Source organism: Garra rufa, chromosome 9 (genome assembly GCF_049309525.1).
Source record: "Garra rufa chromosome 9, GarRuf1.0, whole genome shotgun sequence".
Lineage (NCBI taxonomy): Eukaryota > Metazoa > Chordata > Actinopteri > Cypriniformes > Cyprinidae > Garra > Garra rufa.
Genome location: NC_133369.1, coordinates 37,280,556 through 37,305,700, shown reverse-complemented (window position 1 = coordinate 37,305,700; position 25,145 = coordinate 37,280,556). Strand labels below are relative to the sequence as shown.

The 25,145-nt window shown below is 37.9% G+C and overlaps 1 protein-coding gene across 2 annotated transcripts; it reads left to right on the top strand.

Moving 5' to 3' along the window:
- The first annotated feature begins 557 nt into the window (after positions 1 to 557).
- On the top strand, positions 558 to 25,096 carry arhgef5 (Rho guanine nucleotide exchange factor (GEF) 5). 2 transcript variants are annotated; one of them, XM_073846620.1, is made up of 15 exons: positions 558 to 1,078; positions 1,955 to 4,683; positions 7,268 to 7,316; positions 8,221 to 8,261; positions 9,924 to 10,270; positions 12,262 to 12,422; positions 14,169 to 14,321; positions 14,423 to 14,552; positions 14,733 to 14,807; positions 14,930 to 15,019; positions 15,096 to 15,244; positions 15,377 to 15,520; positions 19,189 to 19,259; positions 19,349 to 19,453; positions 24,110 to 25,096. In XM_073846620.1, the coding sequence occupies exons 2-15, from the start codon at positions 2,112 to 2,114 to the stop codon at positions 24,244 to 24,246; spliced, it is 4,224 nt and encodes a 1,407-aa protein (XP_073702721.1). In that variant the 5' UTR covers positions 558 to 1,078; positions 1,955 to 2,111; the 3' UTR covers positions 24,247 to 25,096. The 2 variants fall into 2 exon arrangements, with proteins under 2 accessions (XP_073702721.1, XP_073702720.1); XM_073846619.1 differs by having other exon boundaries at positions 1,955 to 5,076.
- The last annotated feature ends 49 nt before the right edge of the window (positions 25,097 to 25,145 follow it).

The window sequence follows — 25,145 nt, the reverse complement described above, 5'->3', positions numbered from 1 at the left end:
TCTCCTAACCTTTGTCCAGGATATTTCATTGACTGTGTCAGTTTTGTTTAGATTATTATGTTATACTTGTTTGTGTTCCTATAACAGCACACTCTGGAGTTAAGTTTGTTCAGATGGTTCAATATTAGGACAGGAAACTTGGCTATTTATAACAGCAGACAATAAAAATTGGTCAATCAAAACATTTGGATTACAAGGAAATTGCTTCAAAATGCATAGCCTTTCAAATGTCTACAAGGAGCAGATTTCTTAAGTTTAAAAACATACATGTTCAGTGTTTTCCAATGTATCCTTCCTAACACACAAATGCTTTATATGTGCTTCCCACTGTCTTTTACAGCTTTTTCTAAGAACTTTTGTTACGTAAGCTGCAGACGACATTACTGTGTATGGACACACTCATACTTGTTCGCACCTCCCCCTTTGCTCTCACTCTTTCTCATGTCTTTACCTGAGAAAACAGTCACACCCATCATCTTCAACCCTACCAATCACAGTGCAGATTGAGCACTTCCTGTTTCTGCGAGACAGAAGCATGCAGTGCCAGTGAGGGTGAGGTGAGTGAAAGGCTGAATTACTGGAACAAGCTGTAGCGCAATCACTGTGGGTCTATTGAGTTTATGAGAAGTGAGGAAAAGCTGTGCGTGAGCTTGAACAGACGGTTACTTTTGGACTCCACTTTAAGACAGAGCTGGAGGGGGAAAGTATAAGGAAAACAGAAACAGAAGGAGGGAGGAAGATAAGTGTCAATCTGTTCAAACTTGTTTGGGAATTTGAGAAGGGCGGGAGGAGGGGACGAGAGAGAGAGAGCAACAGTGTGAGAATCTTTTAACTTTGTTGAAAACTATTTTTGCTTACATGAACACATTAAGTAGGACAGAGGACAGAGGCAGGCCGGATAATTAAATCAGTGTTTTTAGTAGAGCATTTATCTTACTCAACGTTGGTTCTCTCAATGGGCAAACACTGATATGTGGAATGTCTGTGAGTTGTGCAATTCCTGCTAGCTTCACTTTGTCAAGAAAGCAAAGACAAGCTTGGAGAGAGACAGAGAAGCGTCCTCCAAGACACTTCTCAGGTGAGTCCCGAGTGCATTATTCCTAAAACTTTTCATTCTTTCCTTTTTGTTGCAACCTTAGTAAACCAAACAGTTCTTGTAAACAAACATGTCCTCATCACAGGCAAATATTGCATTGTCATGCCTGAGAACATTTGTCTGTTCATGCTATTTAACCACAGTCATTTTCTAATGAATTTGTTAATGTTAATTTATTGTGCGTTATATGATTCACTACATCTTGATATGAGTCAGCTATGTTGAAGACTTGTTCCTTCAACCCCTCTTAATACTGCTTCGGTTCTAGGCATGAATTACTTAAAATGCCTCTAACCAAGATACAAGAATAGCATAGGGCAGTGGTTGGTTGAACTGCATTCTTTGTAAATTACTTAACTTTTTATTTTGATGAACTAACGAACAAGCTATACAAACCGTATAAATAAAAAATATAAATGGCAACGTGTGTTATGCACATTAACAGTATGTTAGACTAATTTAAAGTAACTTGTTTGACAAGAACTGTATTTCTGTTGTGTTGCTATAACTTATCTGGTGGAGTATATAGTGCAAGAAACACAAGGTCATGGCTGCAGTTGTCTGAGAATACAAATCTGATAAAATGTATACTTTGAATCCATCCAAGTCACTTCAGATAATCATCTGCCAAATGAATTAATGTTAGTCATTAGACTTAAGATATTGTTTTAAAAGAAAGCCCATGTTAATCACAACTGTTTAAGCTGCCAAGGAATATATACCTGACATGTTTCAACAAGATACTCCAAAGTTTTAAAGACTTCTCAGAATTTCTTTGACTCTATTTATCTTTGGAATATGAATCGTGTATGGTTGATTGATTGATTGATTGACTTGGAATTTTGGCTTGCCTTATAGGTTATCAATGCCATGGAAACCAGGTATATTAATTGGGCCATCCAAGACACTGTGCAGATACAGTCCTCTTAAGGTGCACTAGACAAATTGTCAATCAAGTCCTTGAGCTACTTGGCGAAGGTGACCTGTTGAAGAAGAGACTTGGAAACACCAAAAGATGGACAAAACAAAAGAAAAAGAAATGGAGCCAGACTCATGTGATGGGATTAGGGATAGATTTCCTGCAACCAGAAGAAGAGATGGGGAGATGGACAGGAGAGAAAGAGAGAGGCGAAGAAATGGAGATCGACATGCAAATGGAAGCTCTTCAATGTCAGAGCAGGGCGAATATGGAGGCCGAGATGATGAGAGGAGAAAAGGGGACACTTTTCCAAGGATGTCAAAACCGCCCAGAGTGAAAGACAGAAGGATGCCACTTCCAGACTATGAAAGAGAGCGTCACATGGGAAGACCGAAGGACATTCTGTATGAAAATGAAAGAGAAAAGGAAAGGAGGAAATACAGAGACTTGGACATGCAGAGTGAAAGAGAAATTGCAAGATACAGGGAGGAGTTAAGGAGAAATGAAATGAGAAGGCCCGTAAGGGAGGAGCCAGATAGACAGAGGGAACGAGAGAAGGAGTTTGACTCAGGAACAAGAGATAGAAGGAGAGAAAGTTATCCAGGGGGCAATGACCTTTCAGGCATGAGGGAAAGAGAGACAGACAGAGACAGAGACAGACATCGACAAAGAGACAGAGACGGCAGATATTATCCTCGACTTATGGAAAGAGAGACAGAGAGTTTCTCAGATAGGGAAAGGAGGACTGAGAGACCGAGAGAGGGGGAGAGATCTAGGAGGAGAGATACAAAAAGCGAAGGAGACAGTGATGGAGACAGGGGTAAGGAAAGGAAGAGAGAAGAAGATGCTAGACTTAGACAAAAACTCTACAAGAGTGAAGGAGACAGCGATGCAGACCGAAGGGTAGACAGAGTTAAAGAGAGAGACAGGCGTAGGGAGCGAGAAGCCGAAAGATCAAGAGCAATGCCCAGAGAAAGAGATTACCGGGAGACAAGTTATCATGATCCAAAAGGGGACAATTTGGAACGACTCAGAGAGACAGATAAAACAAGAGATAGAAACAAAGACAGAAGAATGGACAGAGATGCTTACTTATACACAGATGAAAGAGGAAGGTATAGAGATCGAGAAAGGATAAGAGAGAGGGATAGGTATTCTGAAAGAGAGATTGAAGAGAGGGAGAGGCGGAGGAAAGAGAACAGAGAGATGGGGAGAAGTAAGACAGAGAAGACTGGACAAAATAGTGGGGAGATGATTTTAGAAAGTCATCTTGAGAATGAACGTAGAAGGGCAATTAGAGAGGACAGAGACAGAGAAAACACACCTGAGATTGATAAAGAGAGACTGAAGGGAAGAACAGAGGAGGAACAGGAAGTAAGGAGTACACCGAGAAAAAAAGAGAAAAGTGAAAGTGTTGCTGCTGAGGAAGAAGTTAGAAAGAAACCTGAGAACAGGATAAGGAAAATGTGGCTGGAACCTCGAAGTGAGAGAAAAGAATCTTATTCAAACGACGAGTACACAGAAAGAGAGAGAGCAAGAGAAAGGTACATCCAAAGATACAAAGAAAGCATGACGACTGGGAATGAAGAAGAACCTGAGAGAAGGAAAGCAAGAAAGAGCAAAAGTCTTGAAGATAAGTATAGAGAGCTTGAAAGGGCAGGGGAGTTCGCGAGGGATGTGGATGTAGAAAGGGAGGAGAAGAGGACGGAAGAGGACATGGCTTATGATGAAGAAGGAATGGACCCAGAGAGGCAGATGGAAAAAGAGAATGACAGAGATGAACAGAGAAGCAACAATAGCTATGACTACTTGGAGAATGAGGAAGGAAGTGAGGGAGAATCGGAAGCAGAGAAGAACAGAATGACATCAGCGGATGATGGATTTGTAACGGTCTCCAGTGGAGGGGATGATGGAGAGGAAGAAGATTTTGAAGACTGCAAAGAATTCTGGGAAGGTGGAGTTCCTGAAGCTGTCTCTGGACACTCAGGAGCTACTCAGGACAGAGAGAATGGGGCAAATGAAGAAATAGAAAACCAAACAGTGAATGAGGGAGCAGATTGTATGGCTCCAAAAGAACCCCTAACAGTCTTTTGTGTGATTGGTCAGACCCTTCCATCACAAACCAGTGAGAATGCATATGTACATCCTACTGTTGAAGAGGCAGCCAATCAGAATTCAGGTCATAACATAGACAACCAAGATGAAATAAGCACGGTAAATGTTAAGGAACCATTTGAAAAGGTTGAACACAATGAACAGGACATTGAAAAAGCCATGGATAACCTCAGTTTATCTCCTATTGAGGACAAAGGGAAGGAAGCAGAAAATAATGACCAGGCAACGGAGGGTGTAACAACACTGGAAGGCCAAATGATTCCTCCAAGTGAGCGATCAGAACAAGACACCCTACCAGACACCCTACCAGAACCTTCTGACACTTCAGGGCCATGCAAGGATAATGGTCATGGGGCTACAGAGACTCATAGTGAAGAGGCAATACAAAGAGGAGAACAAGAATCTACCGGAGACACCGTGGAGCATTCAGATGACACATGGAACGCTTCTGAGGAACGAAAGCGATGCTCTACTGCTCCTCACCTTAGATGGGCCAAGAACGTGGTGAGAGAGATCCTGGGTCCGAAGGCAGTGGACACAGAAAATACAAGAGGTAGTGTGACACACACAGTAGACACGCAAACCAACACACAAACAGAGGGGGAGAGAGAAATGGACACGTCAAGGAAAGAGGAAGAAGTAACTGAGGGAGGGATGGAGAGTGAGTTGAATGAGAACCGTGATTGGCAGGATACTAGTTGTAACAAGCACATGGTTTCCTCAGAAGGAGAGGCAGACAGTAAGATAGAGGTAGTATCTAATAAGAAAGAGAGTATAGCAGAAGTCGTTTTAAGCTCTAGTAGTTTTCGAGATTTGGGGAACGAGGCTCGCATCAGGAGGCGAGGGTTCCGAAAGACAGTGGAGAAATCCAAAGAAGAGGAAGAGGATGAGGAAGAAGAAGAGGGAGTTGGAAGGGACCGCAGGACGAGAATATTCACCAAATCAGGTGAGAGGAAGACTAACATAAGAAGGCTGAATTGGAAATTCAGTGACCCTCTAGAAACTCCAAGTTCCATGTACAGTCAAAAGTTTACATACACCTTGCAGAATCTGCAAAATGTTAATTATTTTACCAAAATAAGAGGGATCATACAAAATGACCTGAATACGATATTTCACATGAAGATGTTTACACATAGTCCACAGGAGAAAATAATAGTTGAATTTATACAAATTATCCTGTTCAAAAGTTTACATAGATTTGATTCTTAATACTGGACTACTGTATACTGGTCAACATGTAAGTAAGTATCTTCTGTAGCTTCTGAAAATTATATATTTAGGCAAATTAGAACAATATACACATCCTCATTCCGTTCAAAAGTTTTCACCCCTCTCTTAATGCATCGTTCTTTATTTCTGGAAGCATCAGTGAGTGTTTGAACCTTCTGTAATAGTTGCATATGAGTCCCTCAGTTGTCATCAGTGTGAAAAGATGGATCTCCAAATCATACAGTCATTGTTGGAAAGGGTTCAAATTTACAAAAATGCTGAAAAACCAAAGAATCCGTGGAACCTAAAGGATTTTCTGAAGAACAGCGGGCAGTTTAACTGTTCAGGACAAACAAGGGACTCATGAACAACTATCACTAAACAAAAAAAGCACAGCTGTGGATCATTCAAGTAACAACACAGTATTAGGAAACAACTGTATGTAAACTTTTGAACAGGGCAATTTTTTTATAAATTCAACTATTATTTTCTCTTGTGGACTATATGTAAATATCTTTTTTGTGAAATATCTTATTCAGGTCAGTACTAAATAATAAAATAACATGCATTTTGTATGAAGGTTTATGTAAACTTTGGCTTCCACTGTAAATCTGTCTTGAGATGTCTATTGAGCCTATTTTATCAAAATGAATACACCAGTGGTGTAATCTCATGCAGAGAAACTAAATGTGTTTACGCAAGAATGTAACAGAATTCCATGAGTCATCTTCCCCTTAAGAAAAAAGTGTCCATATGGGTGTTAAAATGTTTATTTTCCTGTCACGTAATTGAGTGTTCCTAACATTTAAACAGTAATAAGCAGTAAAAACTACCGCTTTGGATTGTGAGATCATTATTTATAACCTCAGTCATCAAAGATGTTTGTCATTATAATGTTTATTAATATGCAATTGCTCACTCTACTTCAGAAGTCATTTCTTTATCTCACCAGGTCAGTGGCAAGGCTTTATAACCTATATGGTTATAATATACAGTACTATTTTTCTATAAAATCTGATATGATTGGGTGTCGAATGGTGTTCAAACAGATAGACATTTTAAAGAAGGAAACAAGCATTAAACACCCTAGTGATTTATATCGTTTTGCTGCAGTTTTCATTAATATTGACTAGGTCTGACATAACTAGTCAATGATGGGTTTAACACCAACAGAAAAATATAAATTATATTCTGAACAGTCCTCAAATTGTTTAATCAGTTTATTTACCTTTCTACAGTAAGTAAATATTTGAATCAAAAAGTAATTTTGTAAAGAGGCCCGTTCTCAGCACTTTAATGAAATCTGAAACCGCACAAACAGTAGACTTTAGGTTCTCATACCGCAGGAGTAACTAATAATGTATTCCCCCGGCTTTTTTTTTTTTTTTTTGGTAGTCTCATTTCAATAGCCTGGAAGCTCCAGAGGGCTCCTGAGGATTCTTGTGGGGGTTGGAGTCATGACCGCTGAAGACTCCTCAAACAGCAGCATTTCTTGGAAGAGACACAATTTTGGGCTGCCAGATTTCCTTTGTTTTACAAACTAAACCATTCATATTCATTCATAACAAGTCCTCCCCCAGTACATTTTTCTGTTTTTTTTTTAAACTTCCTCTATATTTTTTATTGCATTAGGGTTGTTTTTTATGTATTGCCACATTTTTTTGAGAGCTACTGAGTTGCTCCATACCAGAGGTTTTACAGTCTAGTTTATCTTTTCACTTATTCGCTGGAAACCTTGAGGCAGTTCCCATGTGTACAGCTTGTGTGCGGCTATGTAGAATCATCCCCATCTGTTTTGCTTGAGATGATGTGTTACTAGATTTAGGTTGCTTAAATTCTGATCTTATCTTGGTTAAGGGAAGCATAAGGTGCTAAAAAAAACAACAGTGTGATGTTTGCTGATTTCTCTGTTTTGGTTTGTACAGATGGTGAAGAGGATGCATTATGTTTTACCTGGAGTGAAATGGATCTAAGGTAGGAAAACCAGACTTTACAGCATGTATAAAACACTACCACATGTGTGACCCTGGACCACAAAACCAGTCCTAAGTAGCATGGGTATATTTGTAGCAATAGCCAACAATACATTGTATGGGTCAAAATTATTGATTTTTCTTTTATGCCAAAAATCATTAGGATATTACTTAAAGATCATGTTCCATTAAGACATTTTGTAAATTTCCAACTGTAAATATGTCGAAACTTATTTTTTTATTAGTAATATGCATTGCTAAGAATTTAATTTAGACAACTTTAAAAGCGATTTTCTCTCTATTTTGATTTTTTTTTTTTTGCACCCACCTTTTTTAAATTTTTTCTCGGCCAAATATTGTCCTATTCTAACAAAGCATACATCAATGCAAAGCTTCTTTGATGTATACATTTGCCTATATAAAACTGTACTTTTGATAAATATTTCAAATCATGTACACTCACATGAGATGACAACTCCAGATCAAGCTTAATAAAAGCTGTTCTTATTTTACATAGAGCAGGTGGGTAGATCTTTTTGGAGGAATGAATTGAATATTGAATTTCTGTAACTGAAGTGTGAAAACTACTTCTTTGATGCTGCAGCCGCAGGTGTCAGTACAAGTTTAAAGTGACTGACGTATTCGACTCAATTTATGCTTTATGATTCCTATTTAAAATTCGCTAATATCTGGATTTATAAATTTTTAGGTGGAATGTTGTGAATTTTGGGGTTATATGTCTAATAAGGGAGTATAATATCTCAAAGAACTAAAAATTGAAACAATAGCATGACAACAGCAACCTTTTCTTTTCGGTTTGACTTGATAATGTTTATAACTTTATGTGGAGTCTTACAAAGGACCATTATATTACAGCTGTCATTTGTTCTCTCTCTTACTTTTAGGAAACTTGGGAGGACAAGAAAGAGGAATTCTAAATTTTTTAGTAAGTCACTGAATTTTCTTCATCTGTAACACATGGGTGATCTTTGCATGGACTTATACATGGCTATAACAGACTATAAATACATAGCTAAAATACTTGGTTCTTAATACATGGGTGGTTACAGTTCAGATGCGAGCAGAGAAAGTTTTGTCATTCCTGACTATGCTACTTTGCTAGTCCTCCAGGCAAAGAACGGGTTTGTGCTTGCACATCACTCGGAATGGCAGATAAACAGCTGCGAATGCTCACTTAGTATTTAAAAATGCTTTCGTGGATGTTCGTGCTTGTACTTCTTTTTTTCCCCCAGTTGATTCACTGACCTGCTGTACTTGTTTGCTTTCTTTGTCGTTCTGACTTGATCTGTCTGACCTTTTGTCATTTTTCTAATCTTAGCCTTTTTTCCTGCTGTTTTTGCTGTACCTAACTATATAAATCCATTTAACCAAATGTAATAAGGTATGATTATTTGAATTTACATACACTACCAGTCAAAAATTTCGGATTTTTAAAAAAAAAATTTATAAGACTTTTTTGAATACCAAGCCTGCATTTATTTGATTCAAAAGACAGTAAAAGCAGTAATATTGTAAAAAAAAATTGCTGCTCAGAAACATTTATTATTATTGTTATGTAAAAAAAACAGCTAAGTAATTTTTTTTTTCAGGTTTCCTTAATGAATACAAAGTTCAGAAGAACAGCATTTATCTGAAACATAAATCTTTTCTAACATTGTAAACGTTTTTATCTTCACTTTTAATCAATTTAAAGCAAATGCTGATCTTTAGATCTTTCTATTCATCAAATAATCCTGAACAAATGTACTCAACTGTTTTGAATGTTGATACTAATAATAATAATAAAAAAATGTTTTGCATATTAGAGTGATTTCTGAAGGATGTGACACTGAAGATTGGAGTAATGGTTCTGAAAATGTAGCTTTGATCACAGGAATAAATTACATTTTAAAGTATATTAAATAGAAAACCGTTATATTAAATAGCAAAAATATGTCAATTTTACTATTTTTGCTGTACTTTGAATGAAATAAATGCAGACTTGGTGAGCAGAAAAAGACTTCTTTTAAAAAAAAACACATTAAAAATGTTACTGTTCAAAAACTTTTGACTGGTTGTGTAGCATAGTTTTTCTTTGTGTTCTGATGAGGGTCATGGACAACAGTAAAAATCAACACTAAATCTAAGGGCAATTTAACAACTTACGCATAGTTAGATAAAATAAATAGTCTTAGTACATTTTTAAAGGGAAGAGAAACACTTCCTATAACTACTTCAGTCATTTTTTTTAGTAAAAATCTAGCCAAATTAGGCAGATACCAGCATAGACAAGTTGCATGCCATGCACATTTCCTCTAAAACCATGAACAAACCTTGAAGGTAATAGAAAATATGACCTACATTAAATACGGGATCACTTGCAGTGAGAGTAAACATGCTTAGTTTCTGCCAACCACAATGTTTATTATAGTTGCTTAAGTAGTTCCTGCTAGTATAAATTAATGCCATTGTTTGATCTGAAGGACATTTGTTTAGTTTTGTGTGCTAAACCATTTTGGTTCCTTGTATCCAGTGTAAAATCTAGGTCCAGTTGAGAAGGACAGCTCTAGATCCATTTCGATGATCTCTCTTTCTCTTTTTCTTGCAGACTCTCAGTTGTATCAGGAGTACAACGAGGTGGTTCAAAACAGAGAGATCCTGCTGTCTCATTCTGACTCTCTATTAATAAATTCATCTTCCTCTCCAAATCAATCCCCTAAACTATCCCGCAGACCTCTCCCACCTCTCCCTCCACAAGTCCCCCTACACCCCCACACTCTGTCCCAAACCAACTCCTTTAAAAGTCTAAATGTGCCTCAGCAATCCATAAACAGACCCCCGTCCCCTCGCCTGTCCATCTCTGCTGTCTCACCCACACTGTGGCAGGATCTCCCTGGAGTGAGGAGCAGCCCAGAGTTGGAGGAACTTACTGAGGATGAGAGACGTCTGCAGGAGGTACAATTATTAGATCAGTATCCTCTACTAAACACAAAAGGAGATCCAAGTCATAAACTTAAAAATGTAATACATGTCATTGTACGAGATAATAACACTTAAAAAGAAAAACAGCTCAAACTGACTTTAACAAAACATTTCACAATGACAAACAATGAACTTGAGGGGAACTAACATATATCATACTGGAAGTAATTGTAAAAATGGGAAAAGTGAAGTTAGAAAAGGTCTAACACTTTACAGAATAGTATGTTGAATCCACTTTGACTGATATTTTGTTATCAAGTAAAATAAAATGTATACATTTTTAAGTTTGGCTTAAGTGTCCATTCCACTGTATTTACAGTACAGTACGTATCATTCATTATTGTATTACGGTTGTATTTACAATGCACATTAAGGTAATTGTGTAAGAAAGTTTAACAATAGGTTGAAAAGTCACATCGCAAGAGATAAAACCACAACTGTGAAATATATTTGCAATTGTAAGTCACAATTAAGAGAAAGAAATTCATGAATCCAAGATTTAAAGTCACATTTCAAGATAAAAGTCAGTTGGGTGAGATATAAAATGACAATTGAGAGAAATATAGTCTCAGTTGCCTCAGTATTAGTCTTCAATACACGATTTAAAGTCTTGTTTCGAGATATGCAGTTGAAGTCAAAAGTTTACATACAACTTGCAGAATCAGCAAAATTTTAATTATTTTACCAAAATAAGAGGGATCATACGAAATGCATGTTCTTTTTTTATTTAGTACTTATCCGAATAAGATATTTCACATCAAAGACGTTTACATGTAGTCCACAAGAGAAAATAATAGTTGAATTTATAAAAATTAACCCATTTAAAAGTTTACATACACTTGATTCTTAATACTTTGTTACCTGAATGATCCACAGCGGTTTTTTATTTATTTTTTCCCTTGTTTGTCCTGAACCGTTAGACTGCCTACTATTCTTCAGAAAAATCCTTTAGGTCTTACAAATTATTTGTTTTTTCAGCATTTTTGTGTATTTGAACCCTTTCCAATAATGACTGTATGATTTTGAGATCCATGTTTTTACACTGAGGACAACTGAGACACATATGCAACTATTACTGAAGGTTCAAACGCTCACTGATGCCTAAGAAGGAAAGACGATAGAGCTGGGGGTGTAAACTTTTGAACAGAATGAAGATGTGTACATTTTTCTTATTTTGCGTAAATATCATTCTTTTTCATTTGGTACTTTTTTCCAGAAGACAAAATAAGTTAAATTTATCCTGATCTTCAAATTCTCAAATGATCTTCAAATGCTCTTAATACATTCCTTTTGAAGCATCAGTGAGGATTTGAACCTTCTGTAATAGTTGCATATGAGTCCCTCAGTGTGAAAAGGTGGATCTCAAAATCATACAGTCATTGTTAGAAAGGGTTAAAATACACAAAAAAGCTGAAAAACCAAAGAATTTGTGGGACCTAAAAATGTTTTTTTTTTTTGAAGAACAGAAGGCAGTTTAACTGTCCACAAAACAAGGGAATCATCAACAATGACCATCACTTAACAAAAAAACATTCAGGTAACAAAACAGTATTAAAATTAAAATAAAATATGTAAACTTTTGAACACATCATTTTTATAAATTCAATATTATTTTTATTATTATATAAATTATTTGTGGACTATGTAAATGTCTTTTATGTGAAATATCTTATTCAGGTCAGTACTAAATAAAAAAATAACATGTATTTTGTATGATCCCTCTTACTTTGGTAAAATAATTAACATTTTGTAGATTCTGCAAGGTGTATGTAAACTTTTGATTTCAACTGTAAAGGAACACTGCAACATATTAAGTCACCATTTAGGTTGTAATTGTGAAAAATGTCACAATTACCTTTATTTTTTAACTTTGAGATGGAAGCGGGTTTTAATTATCTTGCAATAACTAGATGTTTGTTTTCAGTAGGAATGAAAGGATCATGAAGAGTCTCTGTCTTTTTCAGGTGAGGTTTGAGGTCGTGACCTCTGAGGCGTCATACTGCCGCAGTTTGGATATCGTAGTGGAGAACTTTGTCATGTCGAAACAACTCAACGTCATCCTGTCTTCACAAGACAAAAATTGGCTGTTCTCCAGGCTAAATGATGTTAGAGCCGTCAGTCACAGGTTGGAATCATATCATTAAACGAAAGAGAAGAAAAAGACATTTTGATGTTTTTATCTTTACATCTACTATGTGTGCTGCTGGCACCATGAGGGTATAAGACAGCTTTAAAGGGATAGTTCACCCAAAAATGAAAATTCTCGTAAGACCTTCATCTATCTTCGTAGCACAAATTAAGAGATTTTTGATAAAATACTCAAACATTCTGACCCTGCATAGACAGCAATGCAACTGACACGTTCAAGGCCCAGAAAGGTAGTAAGGACATTGATCAAATTATCCATGTGACCTTAGTGGTAAAACCGTAATTTTATAAAAGTATGAAAATTGTTTTTGTGTGCAAAGAAAACAAAAATATTAATAATAATAATTAATAATTTGTTACATTTATATAGCGCTTTTCTAGACACTCAAAGCGCTTTACAGTGTCAGGGGTATCTCCTCATCCACCACCAGTGTGCAGCATCCACCTGGATGATGCGACGGCAGCCATAGTGCGCCAGAACGCCCACCACACACCAGCTTACTGGTGGAGAGGAGACAGAGTGATGAAGCCAATCAGAATATGGGGATGATTCAGAGGCCATGATGGTCAGAGGCCAATGGGCAAATTTGGCCAGGATGCCGAGGTCACACCTCTACTCTTTTCGAAAGACATCCTGGGATTTTTAATGACCACAGAGAGTCAGGACCTCGGTTTAACGTCTCATCCAAAGGACGGTGCTTTTTGGCAGTATAGTGTCCCCGTCACTATACTGGGGTGCTAGGACCCACACAGACCACAGGGTGAGCACCCCCTGCTGGCCTCACTAGCACCTCTTCCAGCAGCAACCTAGTTTTCCCAGGAGGTCTCCCATCCAGGTACTGACCAGGCTCAACACTGCTTAGCTTCAGTGGGCTATCAGTCTTGGGCTACAGGGTGATATGGCTGCCGACTTATATTGACTTTATTCAACAATTTCTTCGCCAGTCTTTGCCATGCGTTCACAAGAGTCTTGGTTGACTGACACAGAAAAGAAGAAATTGTTGTATAAAGTTGTTACTTTTGTTTTCTTTGCGCACAAAAAGTATTCTAATAGCTTTATAAAATTAAGGTTGAACCACTGACGTCACATGGACTATTATAAAAATATCCTTACTACCTTTCTTGCCCTTCAACATGGTAACAGCGTCAGAAACCTTTTGGATTTCATCAGAAATATTTTGGTTTGTGTTCCGAAGATGAACAAAGGTCTTACAGGTTTCGTACGCCCTGCTGTTTCAAGAATAAAGTCGAAATGATGAAAATGTCAAATTTTTCCAGAATAAAGTCGAAATTACAAGAATAAAGTTGAAACGTTTTAACAATAAAGTCAAAACTATGAAAACAAAGTCAAAATGTTTCGAGAACAAAGTTGAAATGATGGAAATAAAGGTAAAATGTTTTGAGAATGAAGTCGAAATTGAAAGAATAAAGTAAAAATTACGAGAATAAAGTCGAAATTACGCGGAAAAAGTTAAAATGTTTGGTGAATAAAGTCGAAATTCTAAGAATAAAGTCAAAACGTTTCAACAAATACAGTAAAATACAAAATATTTTGACTTCATTCTTATAATTTTGACCTTTTTGTTGAAATATTTCAGCTTTATTCTCGTAATATTTCAACTTTATTCTTGAAATATTACAACTTTAATCTCTTTGTCTTCAATTTTTTTAACGTGGCACTGAATGACTGAATTCTCAATAATATTCACTTCTTTTCATTTAGCTTCCTGTCTCAGCTGGAAGAAGCAGTGGAGAAGGACATAATGCGCTTTACCGCCTGTGATATAATTATCAAACACTGTCCACGATTCCGAAATGTGTATGTGCCATACCTTACCAACCAATCGTATCAGGACAAGACTTATCAAAGATTAATGTGAGTATTTGTTCGCACCTATGTTAACTAGAAAGTGAGCTATTGCTATTTTATATTTTTGTCCATATGATATCTTTGTTTCATTCCACCATCTCTCATAGGGATGAGAGTCAGGAATTCCGCAGAGTTGTGGAAAAGTTAGAGCGTAACCCAGTGTGTCAACGACTGCCTCTGCGGTCTTTCCTCATTCTGCCTTTTCAAAGAATCACACGCCTCAAACTGCTTGTGCAGGTACCGTCTACCTCAATCCTGTTTCATTTTGCCTCTCACATTTGTTAATGACGCATTCTCTAACTTTGCTAGGAGCCTTCTGGGTCAATATTATGTTAACATGATATTAGATGTTATCCTGTTACAAAGAATATGGCATGCTGCTTTTAAAATGCTCTCTTTTGTCATCTTTGTTGGTAGAATATTGTAAAGAGAACCGCTCCAAAAACCAAGGATGAAGCACAAGCTATTAAGGCCATGAAACTACTTGAGAAGGTAAGACTTTTCTTTATGCACTTAGAACAATGTTGTTATGTCACCCACATCTCTGCATTGGAATTTCATATCAGTTTTCTCTCTCACCACTGTCCCTCCCATGTTTCCTTGCTTCTTAACAGATGATCCAGGAGAGTAATGAAAGTATCTCTCAAATGAAGAACATCGAGTCACTTGTGACCCTCAATGCCAAAGTTGACTTTGAGTGCAGGGTGAGCATGATACATGTTTGGGAACCTAATCTGAGTAATATTTAAGATGTATATTGACTTATTTTGTGTCTCGTAGACTCTTCCATTGATCAGTCAGTCCCGCAGACTGGTACGAGAGGGACATGTGACCGAACATATAGACTTTTCTCTGAAAGACAGGGAAGAAGAGAGAAACGTTTATATGCACCTTTTCAATGACTATCTCCTGGTCTCTTTGCGAAAAGAGTATGTTTGGCTTTCTTCACTTCTATAGTCATTGTTATTCTTTGATAAACTTCCAGGTTTTTCTTGTTTATTTTAATGTAAATGATATCTAATGTTTTATGGTGCAATTAAAGCTTAACTTCTTGTTTGCAGAGGGGGTAGGTTTACAGTTATCGACCATGCACCTGTGTCAGATCTGCGGGTTGAGAACTGCAGGTTCAAACTGCATTCCTTACAGAAAAACCTGTTCCGCCTGCACATGCCACAAAAAGCCCTGCTCTTGCGGACAGATACCCAGTAAGTATGTCATTGTGTATGTTTATTAATGAGACAAAAGCTGTTGCTATCTTGTAAACACGCAATGGCTGCCATGTGCGCATGCCTTACATGCCTGTAGGACAGGGGTGTCCGGTCTTGCTCATAGAGCCACCTCCCAAAAGAGTTTAACTCTAGCCTTAATTAAACACACATAAACTAGCTCTTGAGTATGGCATTTTAGTGTCACGTAATAAATATATATATATATATATATATATATATATATATATATATATATTAGGGGTGGGCATAGATTAATTTTTTTAATCTAGATTAATCTAGATTAAATCTTGGAATTAATCTAGATTAATCTAGATTAAAATGGCTAATTTGAATTCTGCTGAAGGCATTCAGAATATGTGTGCTACCCAAATAATGACTTAAAGTCTTTGAGAATGGATCATACAGCTCATAAAGCTGTTCTATGATAATTTGTTGATGAAAATAAATTATGTTCAATTAGATGTACTTGTGTTTACTAACTAACTAACTAACAATGAAATAATTTTGTGTTTTTTTAACGTCAACACCTACCCAGCCCATCACATGTTACACCGTACTTTTATTTTGACAGGTTGCCGTGAAGTTTCTGTGTCATACAGTATGATATGATGCTAGTTTTCTCAAATGAAACGGTAAAAGTGACACTCACAGCAGTTTGGGAGATTGAGTTTATTTGTTCATGTGAGATGAAAATGCCAAAAATTACCGGGAGCGTCACGTGTGTTTCAGTATGCGTGTAGTAAAAGCGCGTCTCCGCAATGCATACATAGTACAGCTAGGCAAACGGAACATATCGGATTCATATTAAAACGGTCTTTTTGCATTTCAGTTTTCACATACACTAGTCCATATCGCGATTTGAATTAAGTGACTGACCAACATTTGATTTATGAATCCAAGAAACGACGAATTTACGTGGCATTTCGCTATAGTAGATTCGGTTTTTATGAATGGAGGACGACGCGATCCCGTCTGTGTTTTGGCGGAGGAGACATAAACGCGCGACCCTATTCTATAGTCTTCGGTATACATCCGCGTTAAACTATCAAGGTGAAAGTCATCATAGCTTGCGTAGTTTAGACCCAGCTCCCAACCCAAATTTGAGAATAGATTAACGGCGATATTTTTTTTATCGCGCGATAAGAGTTTCACGTTAACGCAGCACGTTAACGCCGATAACGGCCCACCACTAATATATATATATATATATATATATATATATATATATAAAACAGATTTGCAAATTTTACAAATGTATTAAAAATAAAACACTGAAATAAGTACATTGCATAAGTATTCATACCCTTAACTCAGTACATAGTTGAAGCAACTTTACAGCCTCAAGTCTTTTTGGGTATGATGTGACAAGCTTTGCACATCTGCATTTGGCAATTATCTGCCTTTCTTTGCCTCACCTTTTCACCTCTTAAGCTCTGTCAGCTTGGATGGGGGCTGGCAGACATTTTCTGGAGTCCTAGTTGTTCCAGTCGTCTTCCATTATCGATAATGCTTCTGTGAACCTTCAATGCAGCAGATTTTTTCTGAACTCTTCCTTAGATTATTGCCTTAAAGGAACACTCCACTTTTTTTGGAAATAGGCTCATTCTCCAACTCCCCCCGAGTTAATAAGCGGAGTTTTACCTTTTTGAAATCCATTCAGCCGTTCTCCTGTTCTGGCGATATCACTTTTAGCATAGCTTAGCATAGATCATTGAATCCTATTAGACCAATAGCATCGCGTTCAAAAATGACCAATGAGTTTCGATATTTGTCCTATTTAAAACTTGACTCTTCTGCAGTTATATCATGTACTAAGACCAGCGGAAAATGTAAATATGTGATTTTCTAGGCCGATAAGATTGGGAACTACACTCCCATTCCGGTGTAATAGTCAAGGAAGTTTGCTGCTGTAATATGGACGCAGCAGGCGCAGTAATATCCCGCAGCACAACGTGACCAACTGCATGCACAGTGAGCGTTCCTCATTGGAAGTTACCTAGCTGGGAACTAATTTCAGGCGCTGATATTACTGCGCCTTCTGCGTCCATATTACAGCAGCAAACTTCCTTGACTGTTACGCCGGAATGGGAGTGTAGTTCCTAATATTATCGGCCTAGAAAATCGCATCTTTACATTTTCCGCCGGTCTTAGTACACGATATAACTGCAGAAGAGTCAAGTTTTAAATAGGACAAATATCGAAACTCGTTGGTCATTTTTGAACGCAATGCTATTGGTCTAATAGGATTCAATGATCTATGCTAAGCTATGCTAAAAGTGATATCGCCAGAACAGGAGAAAGGCTGAATGGATTTCAAAACGGTAAATCTCAGCTTATTAACTCGGGGGGAGTTGGAGAATGAGCCTATTTCCAAAAAAAGTGGAGTGTTCCTTTAATGCAAGTCTGTGACTGAGCTCTACAGGCAGTAATCTTGACCTCAGGACTTGGTTTTTGCTCTGATATGCATTTTCAGCTGTTAGACCTTTTCTGAAAGGTGTGTGCCTTTCTAAATCATACTCATTCAAATGAATTTGCCACAGTTTAACTCCACTCGAAGTGTAGTAACATCTAGAAGCAATATGAATGTGCTCCTGAGCTAAATTTCGAGTGTCCCAGAAAAGGGTTTGAATACTTATGCAACGGGATCTTTTCAGTTTTTTATTTTTAATAAATTTGCACAAATGTTAAAAACCTATTTTTTGCTTTGCCTTTATGGAGTATAATTTACTAAAACAACTGTCTCATTGTAATTGGAAAGATGACTGATTCACAAGCCACTTAAGCTAAGGCGAATACAGCGATCTGTCACTCCACATTAAAGAGCACAAAAAAAACATTATTGTAATTCAACCTATTGTTTTTATTTCACTATAAAACTGACAGATTTTGAAAGCTGTGAATATCTGCCTGTGCTCTCATGCGCAATAGGCTAGAATATACTTTTCAAAATATTACTTTAATCTCATATTTGCTACGAATTTGTGTAATTTTGACTTTATTCTCAAAATATTTTGACTTCATTTTCGTAAAATTTTATTTATTGCCATATATTTGAACTTTTTTTCTCATAATTTCGACTTTATTGATTAAATATTTTGAGTTAATTCTCATAATATTACGACTTTATTGCTGAAATATTTCGACTTTAATTTCGTAATCGTAGTTTTTTTTTTTTTTACGTGGTGCTGTTGTAGATACTTCCAGGCAGGTGTGTCTCTGCAGGAAATTGGCCCTCGCCGAGCAGGATTGGACAACTCGAATGTAGTGCTTTCCCATTTGCCAGGGGGATCTAAACTCAGTTCTGGAGGTCCACTGTCCTGCAGAGTTTAGCTCCAACTTGCCCCAACACACCTGCCTGGAAATTCAGAGTAAGCCTAGTAAGACCTTAAATAGCTTGTTCAGTAGTGCGTTTTCCGAAAGCAAGTTCCGTCATTACCAGTAGAGTTGGAACTAACGACCATTGTTTACCAAAGATGCTTTTAGGAAATGCACCCCAGGTGTTTAATTGGGGTTGGAGTTTAACTCTGTAGGACAGCAGCCCTCCTGGACCAAGTTTGGACACCCCTGACCAAAATTAAGTTTGGTCAGGCAATGTTGTGTTAAATGAATCTGTGCCCATCGCTCATTTTTCCATCATCCCTCAGAGCCAATAAATTGCGCTGGATATCTGCACTCTCACGTCCTTATCCTGAGATTGACTTTGGTGCGGTTCAGGGTATGTGCACTTCCTGCTTTAAAAGAAATGTTTGTGTCAGTTAATATTCTAATGGTAATAATTAAAAATTTTCTCTTTTTCCATTGTAGATTTTTCACAAATGCAGTGCATCAGAGCATATGTCGCCCAGCAACCAGATGAGCTAAGTTTGGAGAAAGCTGATGTCTTGTTAGTTCACCAGCAGAGTAGTGATGGTGAGTTAAAACCAATCACATAAACACAAGAAAAGATCCTTATTCATGAATTTATTTATTAGAATTTATTTTAGAATTTATTACTAGAATTTATTTATTGCTATTGGCATACCTGAGGCAACTTCAGTTTGGTTTCTACAACAGAAAACTACCACATGCACAATGTCATGATTGAACTACCTCTTAAATCACTGTAGAGTTATCATACTAGTCCTTTGGGCACTGGTCTCAAACTCAATTCCTGGAGGGCCACAGCTCTGCACATTTTTGCTCCAACCCTAATCAAACACACCTGATCCAGCTAATCAAGATCTTCAGGATTACTAGAAACTCCAAGCAGGTGTGAGTTGGAGCTGGTTGGAGCTAAACTCTGCAGAACTGCGGCCCTCCAGGAATTGAGTTTGAGACCTCTGCCTTTGGGAGTAACCTATGGTTATATTTTTTGCTTAAGGGTCAATGTTCATGTCTTTCTTTCTTCAGTTGAAAATGAACTAAGGTTTTTGAGGAAATATTCCAGCATTTCTCTCCATATAGTGGACTTCATTGGGGATCAACGGGTTGAAGGTCCAAATTGCAGTTTCAAAGTGACCAATCGTTTCACTAGATAAGAACCTTATTTCTCAGCTGGGAATGTGTAGAGCCCTTTGAAGCTGCGTTGAAACTGTAATTTGAACCCACTGATCCCCATTGAAGTATACTATCTGAAGAAAAATTCTGGATTGTTTTCCTCAAAAACTTAATTTTCAACTGACATTCAAAAGACATTAACATTTTGCATTACATGGGGATGAGGAAATCATCAGGAAATTTTAATTCTGGAGTGAACTAATCCTTTAACCACAAAGTTGTGGTAGAACAGTGCTAAGAACTCTGCCAGTGCTTCCAGGAAAGCCAAGGTTGGTTCACAAGGTAGGAGTCACCCTTGCCCAAGGGTGCGAAATCCTGTTCCTGGAGATCTGATCCAGCACACCTGTCTGTAATTATCAAGTTCTCCTGAAGATCTTAATTAGCAAGTTCTTGTTTGATCAGGGTTTGAGCTGAATGTTGCAAGAAGGTAGATCTTCAGGAACAGGATTGGGCACCCCTGTCCTAGCCTAAAAAGAAAACCATAAAGTAGAGCCTATGTTGGCCTTTTTGTATAGTGCATTTATTGTTTGACTAGTTTAAGAACTTGCATGACTGCACCAAGCCCACATTCACTTGGTCTTAAGATCATAGGCATATGTGGTAGAATAGAAATAACCAACAAGTTTTGTTGTGTTAACGCCCAGTTTATGAGACTCATCTCCATTGTTAATGCAACATTCAATGAAAGAGCTCTTGGAGAACTTGTGCAAGTAGATCAAGACGGCGTAGTACTGGTAATCTGCAATGTCATAAATAGGGAGATATAATGCTTCCTTAAGTTTTATTACCACCATCTCTAACACATTGCAACCTGTTGGTAGTCTAGAATTCAAGAACCTCCTACAACTTTCTAGGTTTTTTCAAGTGATATATGTAAATCATGACATTATCCATACCCGTGTATATGGTAAGCAAACTCCAGTGGGTTCAGTCAGACCAGCGAGTACTCCTGCAGTCCTCAAATTAAGGCCCCGTTTACACAAAGGGAAGACGCAGATATTTCCCTGCGGTTTGGCCTCTCATTTACACGAAAACCTCGTTTTTATCACAGAAAACGATTATTTCTAAAAACTCCAGCCAAAGTGGATAAATTTGAAAACGCCGTTTTGACGTTGTAGTGTGGACTGTGAAAACGGAGGCTTTTGAAAACGATGACGCATATTTATAGTCATGTGACACATATTGTACCAATAGATATCTATGTTCACACCAGTAATTGTGCCGGTGCTATTAACACACTGCTGCTAAAGAGATTTACCTTGTACACTCTTCAAATTACAGTCCTAAAATGATGACGGAAAATTTACTCACAGTTGCTGTACAAATGTATCCGGATTAATGTAAACGTAGCCTAAAAGCAACTTTTTTTTTGCCTTAGTTATACTTAGAACATCTACTAAAGTCCTCAAGATTGCAGTCTAGACCAGGGGTGCCAAAACTCGGTCCTGGAGGGCCACTGTCACTACAGAGTTTAGCTCCAACCCCAATTAAACACATCTGAAACAGCTAATCAACCTTACTAGGCATACTAGAGACTTTACGGCAGGTGTATTGAGACAACTTGGAGCTAAACTCTGCAGGACACCAGCCCACCAGGACCGAGCTTGGGCACCCCTGGTCTAAAGCAGGGATAGGAGTTTGTAGGATTTTGGCCCGGTTTCGCAGACAAGGCTTAAGCCTAGTCCTAGACTAAAATGTAAGTCTGAGTTGTTTCAACTGAAATAAAATTGCACTGATTGATTTTAAAATATATCAGTGCCTTTGTTTTGTCTCAAGATGCACACCAGTAATGTTTTTTTCTAAGCATGTTTATAAAAATTACTTAAATGTCCTAATTGAACTATGGTCTAATCCTGGCTTAGTCTAAGCCCTGTCTGGGAAACCGGGCCATAGAGTTTAGCTCCAACCCTAATCAAACACACATGAATAAGCTAATCAAGGTCTTCAGAATTACTAGAGCTACAGGCAGGTGATTTTTATTTTTTAGAGTTATGCAGGACACTGGCAGTTGCCTATCCCTGGTCTTGAGAATAGTTTCTGAACGCTTGAAGTGATTCCATTAGTTCCCACAGCATTGGCAAAGGGTCACTGCTTCTTACCTCAGCTGACTGGCAAAAACAGATGATTTAAGATGAGTAATGGTGAGAAGAGTTGTAGATGAGTTCTTCTAATAGAGGTAGTGAAGGAGTGAAGTATCAGGAAATGTCCCAGTTCACCAAACAGGAGCTGGAGTTTTTGTGTCATTGTTGTATTGGACCTGTGTTTGAGAGTCAGATTACCTAATTCTGTTGATTAGCCTTGTATGTGTTTCCCTGCTTCACAAGTTGAATTGAATGGTCTTTTCTATAGCAGATTATTGCACAGCTTGTTGCTTTAATACAGGGTTCCTCAAATCCAGTCCTGGAGGGCAATTTTTCTGCCGAGTTTAGCTCAAACCCTGATCAAACTCACTCACCTGTGATTTTCTAGGGAGCCTGAAGACCTTGGTAAGCATGTGCAGGTGTGTTTAATTTTGGCTGGAGCTAAACTCTACAAGGCACTGGTCCTCCAGGGCAAGATTTGAGGAAACCCCTGCTTTAAGTCATCAAAGGCTGGCCACACACTAGAATATTTTAAGGCCAATTTTAAGCCTGATTTGCACCCACGAACGATCCGAAGTTTTTGTCCAAAAAATTGTCTATTGTGTGGTGTCATTGAGATTATTTAACTGCTCCCGATTGAGATGGAGCATCCCCAAACTCAGATCGTAAATATTGGTTGAAACTCTTTTCATGTCTGTGGTCTCCTATTATTCAATTAAGATTTGAAAATTGTCTAGTGCAGGGGCGTCCAAACTCGGTCCTGGAGAGCCACTGTCCTGCAGAGTTTAGCTCCAACCCCAATTAAACACATCTGAACTACCCAACCAAGGTCTTACTAGGAATACTAAAAAACTTCCAGGCAGACATTTGAGGCAAGTTGAAGCTTAACTCTGCAGGACAGAGTTTGGACACCCCTGGTCTAGTGTGCCCCAGGCCTAAATCAAAGGGTTTCCAAACCTGTGCTGTAGAGCTCCGCACATTTTTTATGTCTCTTTTAACAGTGATGACGGGCCTCCAGGACAGTGTTCCTCATCCTTGGAATGTCTACTAATGCACTAATGAGTTTAATCAGGTGTGTTTGATTAAAGAGACATACAAAATGTTCAGTTTTGAGGGTTCTCCAGGTCCAGAGTTGGGAACCCTGATCTAGGTCACTGTAGAACAGGGTTCCTCAAATCTTGCTCAACCCTAATCAAACACACCTGGGCAAGCTCATTAAGGTCTTCCCTAGAAATTACAATTGAGTTTGATCAAGGTTTGAGCTAAACTCTGCAGGAAAGTGGCCCTTCAGGACCAGATTTGAGGAACCCTGCTGTAGAACAAGGGTGTCCAGTCCTAGTCATGGAGGGCTCCTTTCCTGCAGAGCTCCAACACACCTTGCTGGAAGTTTCTTGTGATCCTGAAGACTTGTTTAGCTAGCTTCTGGAGTGTTTAAATAGGACTGGAACTAAACTCTGCTGGAAGGTGGCAGTATTGGACAATATATATATTGTAAAATGTATGGTAAAACTCAGAAGCAGATGGATTTGGCTCTAAATCAAGACGCTTTGTCACTTGCCCTAGAGGGCTCTTCTGTCATCAAATGTGAAATTCATGTGACTTTTCCAAGGTTAAGAACAATATTTGGAATGGATGTTCCAGCTGCACCTGGATAGACTCTGTATTCCTTATTTGAACCTGAAATCTAAATGCACACATACAGATTTTTATAATTTGATAAACTGTGGTAACTGAAATACCCTAGTCATGAAAGAATGTTAATGTGCATATTTTCCCACAAACTGTTTATGATTGTAGTACTAATCAGGTGTCTTTATAGTGCAGATAAATGCTGAAAAACTAAGTCTGTTCTCAGGAACAATTTCAACAAATTCCAAGAATTGCTAATGGACGTTTTTACAAACTCAGTGGAAAATCCCATTAAAGATTTTCTTCTTTTTTTATTCAGGCTGGGTGGAAGGAACTCGTTTGTCAGACAGACATCGTGGCTGGGCCCCTGAGTCTCACCTGGAGACAATAGCCAGTGACAAAGCAAGAAAGCGCAACCTGCTGGACACAATGAAAATTGCAACAGCTGCAATGTGAAGCAATATGTACAGCCTTCAAGGTTCTCAGGTGGACTTTTTCAACCACTATTTTTAGTATTACTTTAAAGTCTTAATACAAAAAGTCCTTTAAGAACTTTAAGGATTTATGTCTCAACTTCATGGGAAGTTTCTATTTATTTTGTGTACACACTCACGCTGATAAGGGTGATGTGGGTGTTAAGGCCTCACCCATGTCAGGGTACTACTACACACCCTGTAAAAGGGTATGGTAAGATGCTGAATTACAGCAACTGAACTCCTTAAATACTTAGAACTCCTTCCATAGTGTTTATGTAAGTCTCTCTAAGAATATGGAAGTGGGGAGTCACTCCTGGGCAGAAGTTTGGACTACAATTTGTTCATATTATAAGCAAGCCATTTCACTGAGGAACCACGACTGCTGGATCTGAGTCAGCGTGCACCAAAACTACTAGTTCTCTGTTATTCATTAACATCAGATCCTTTTCATGTGGAATATGAATGCTGTCAGACTGCAGCCTCATGGGAATACAATTTGAAGAGGAGTTTCTGTTGTGCTCCAGGACACATGGACAAATTACTACTAATGCAAATAGTAGTAGATGCAAAAGGACAAATTACTACTAATTGTGAAAAACGGTGGACTTTAACAAAGTGCAAATTTTATTTAGGATCATCAATGATTTTAAGACCAAAAAGTGTACAATACCCAAGGTTGTCTACAATGTACATAATATAGGTTTTTAACATAAGTGCTAAAAGTATTATGTTTTCATGGAACATTTCCATCTTTGCTTCCTGTTCAAACTAATTAGCATATAACTGTAGTATGCCTTCAAAATAAACAGATGTTTAGTTTCCTGAAAGAACATTTCATGGTTTAGCAAATGGGACTTTTAGCCTTATCAAGTGCACTTT

Coding starts and splice junctions, on each gene's coding strand:
- arhgef5 (XM_073846619.1), top strand. CDS start 2,112: ATGGACAAAACAAAAGAAAAAGAAATGGAGCCAGACTCATGTGATGGG. Junction 7,317..8,220: donor TGGAGTGAAATGGATCTAAG/GTAGGAAAACCA, acceptor TCTTACTTTTAG/GAAACTTGGGAGGACAAGAA. Junction 15,521..19,188: donor CTCTTGCGGACAGATACCCA/GTAAGTATGTCA, acceptor ATCATCCCTCAG/AGCCAATAAATTGCGCTGGA.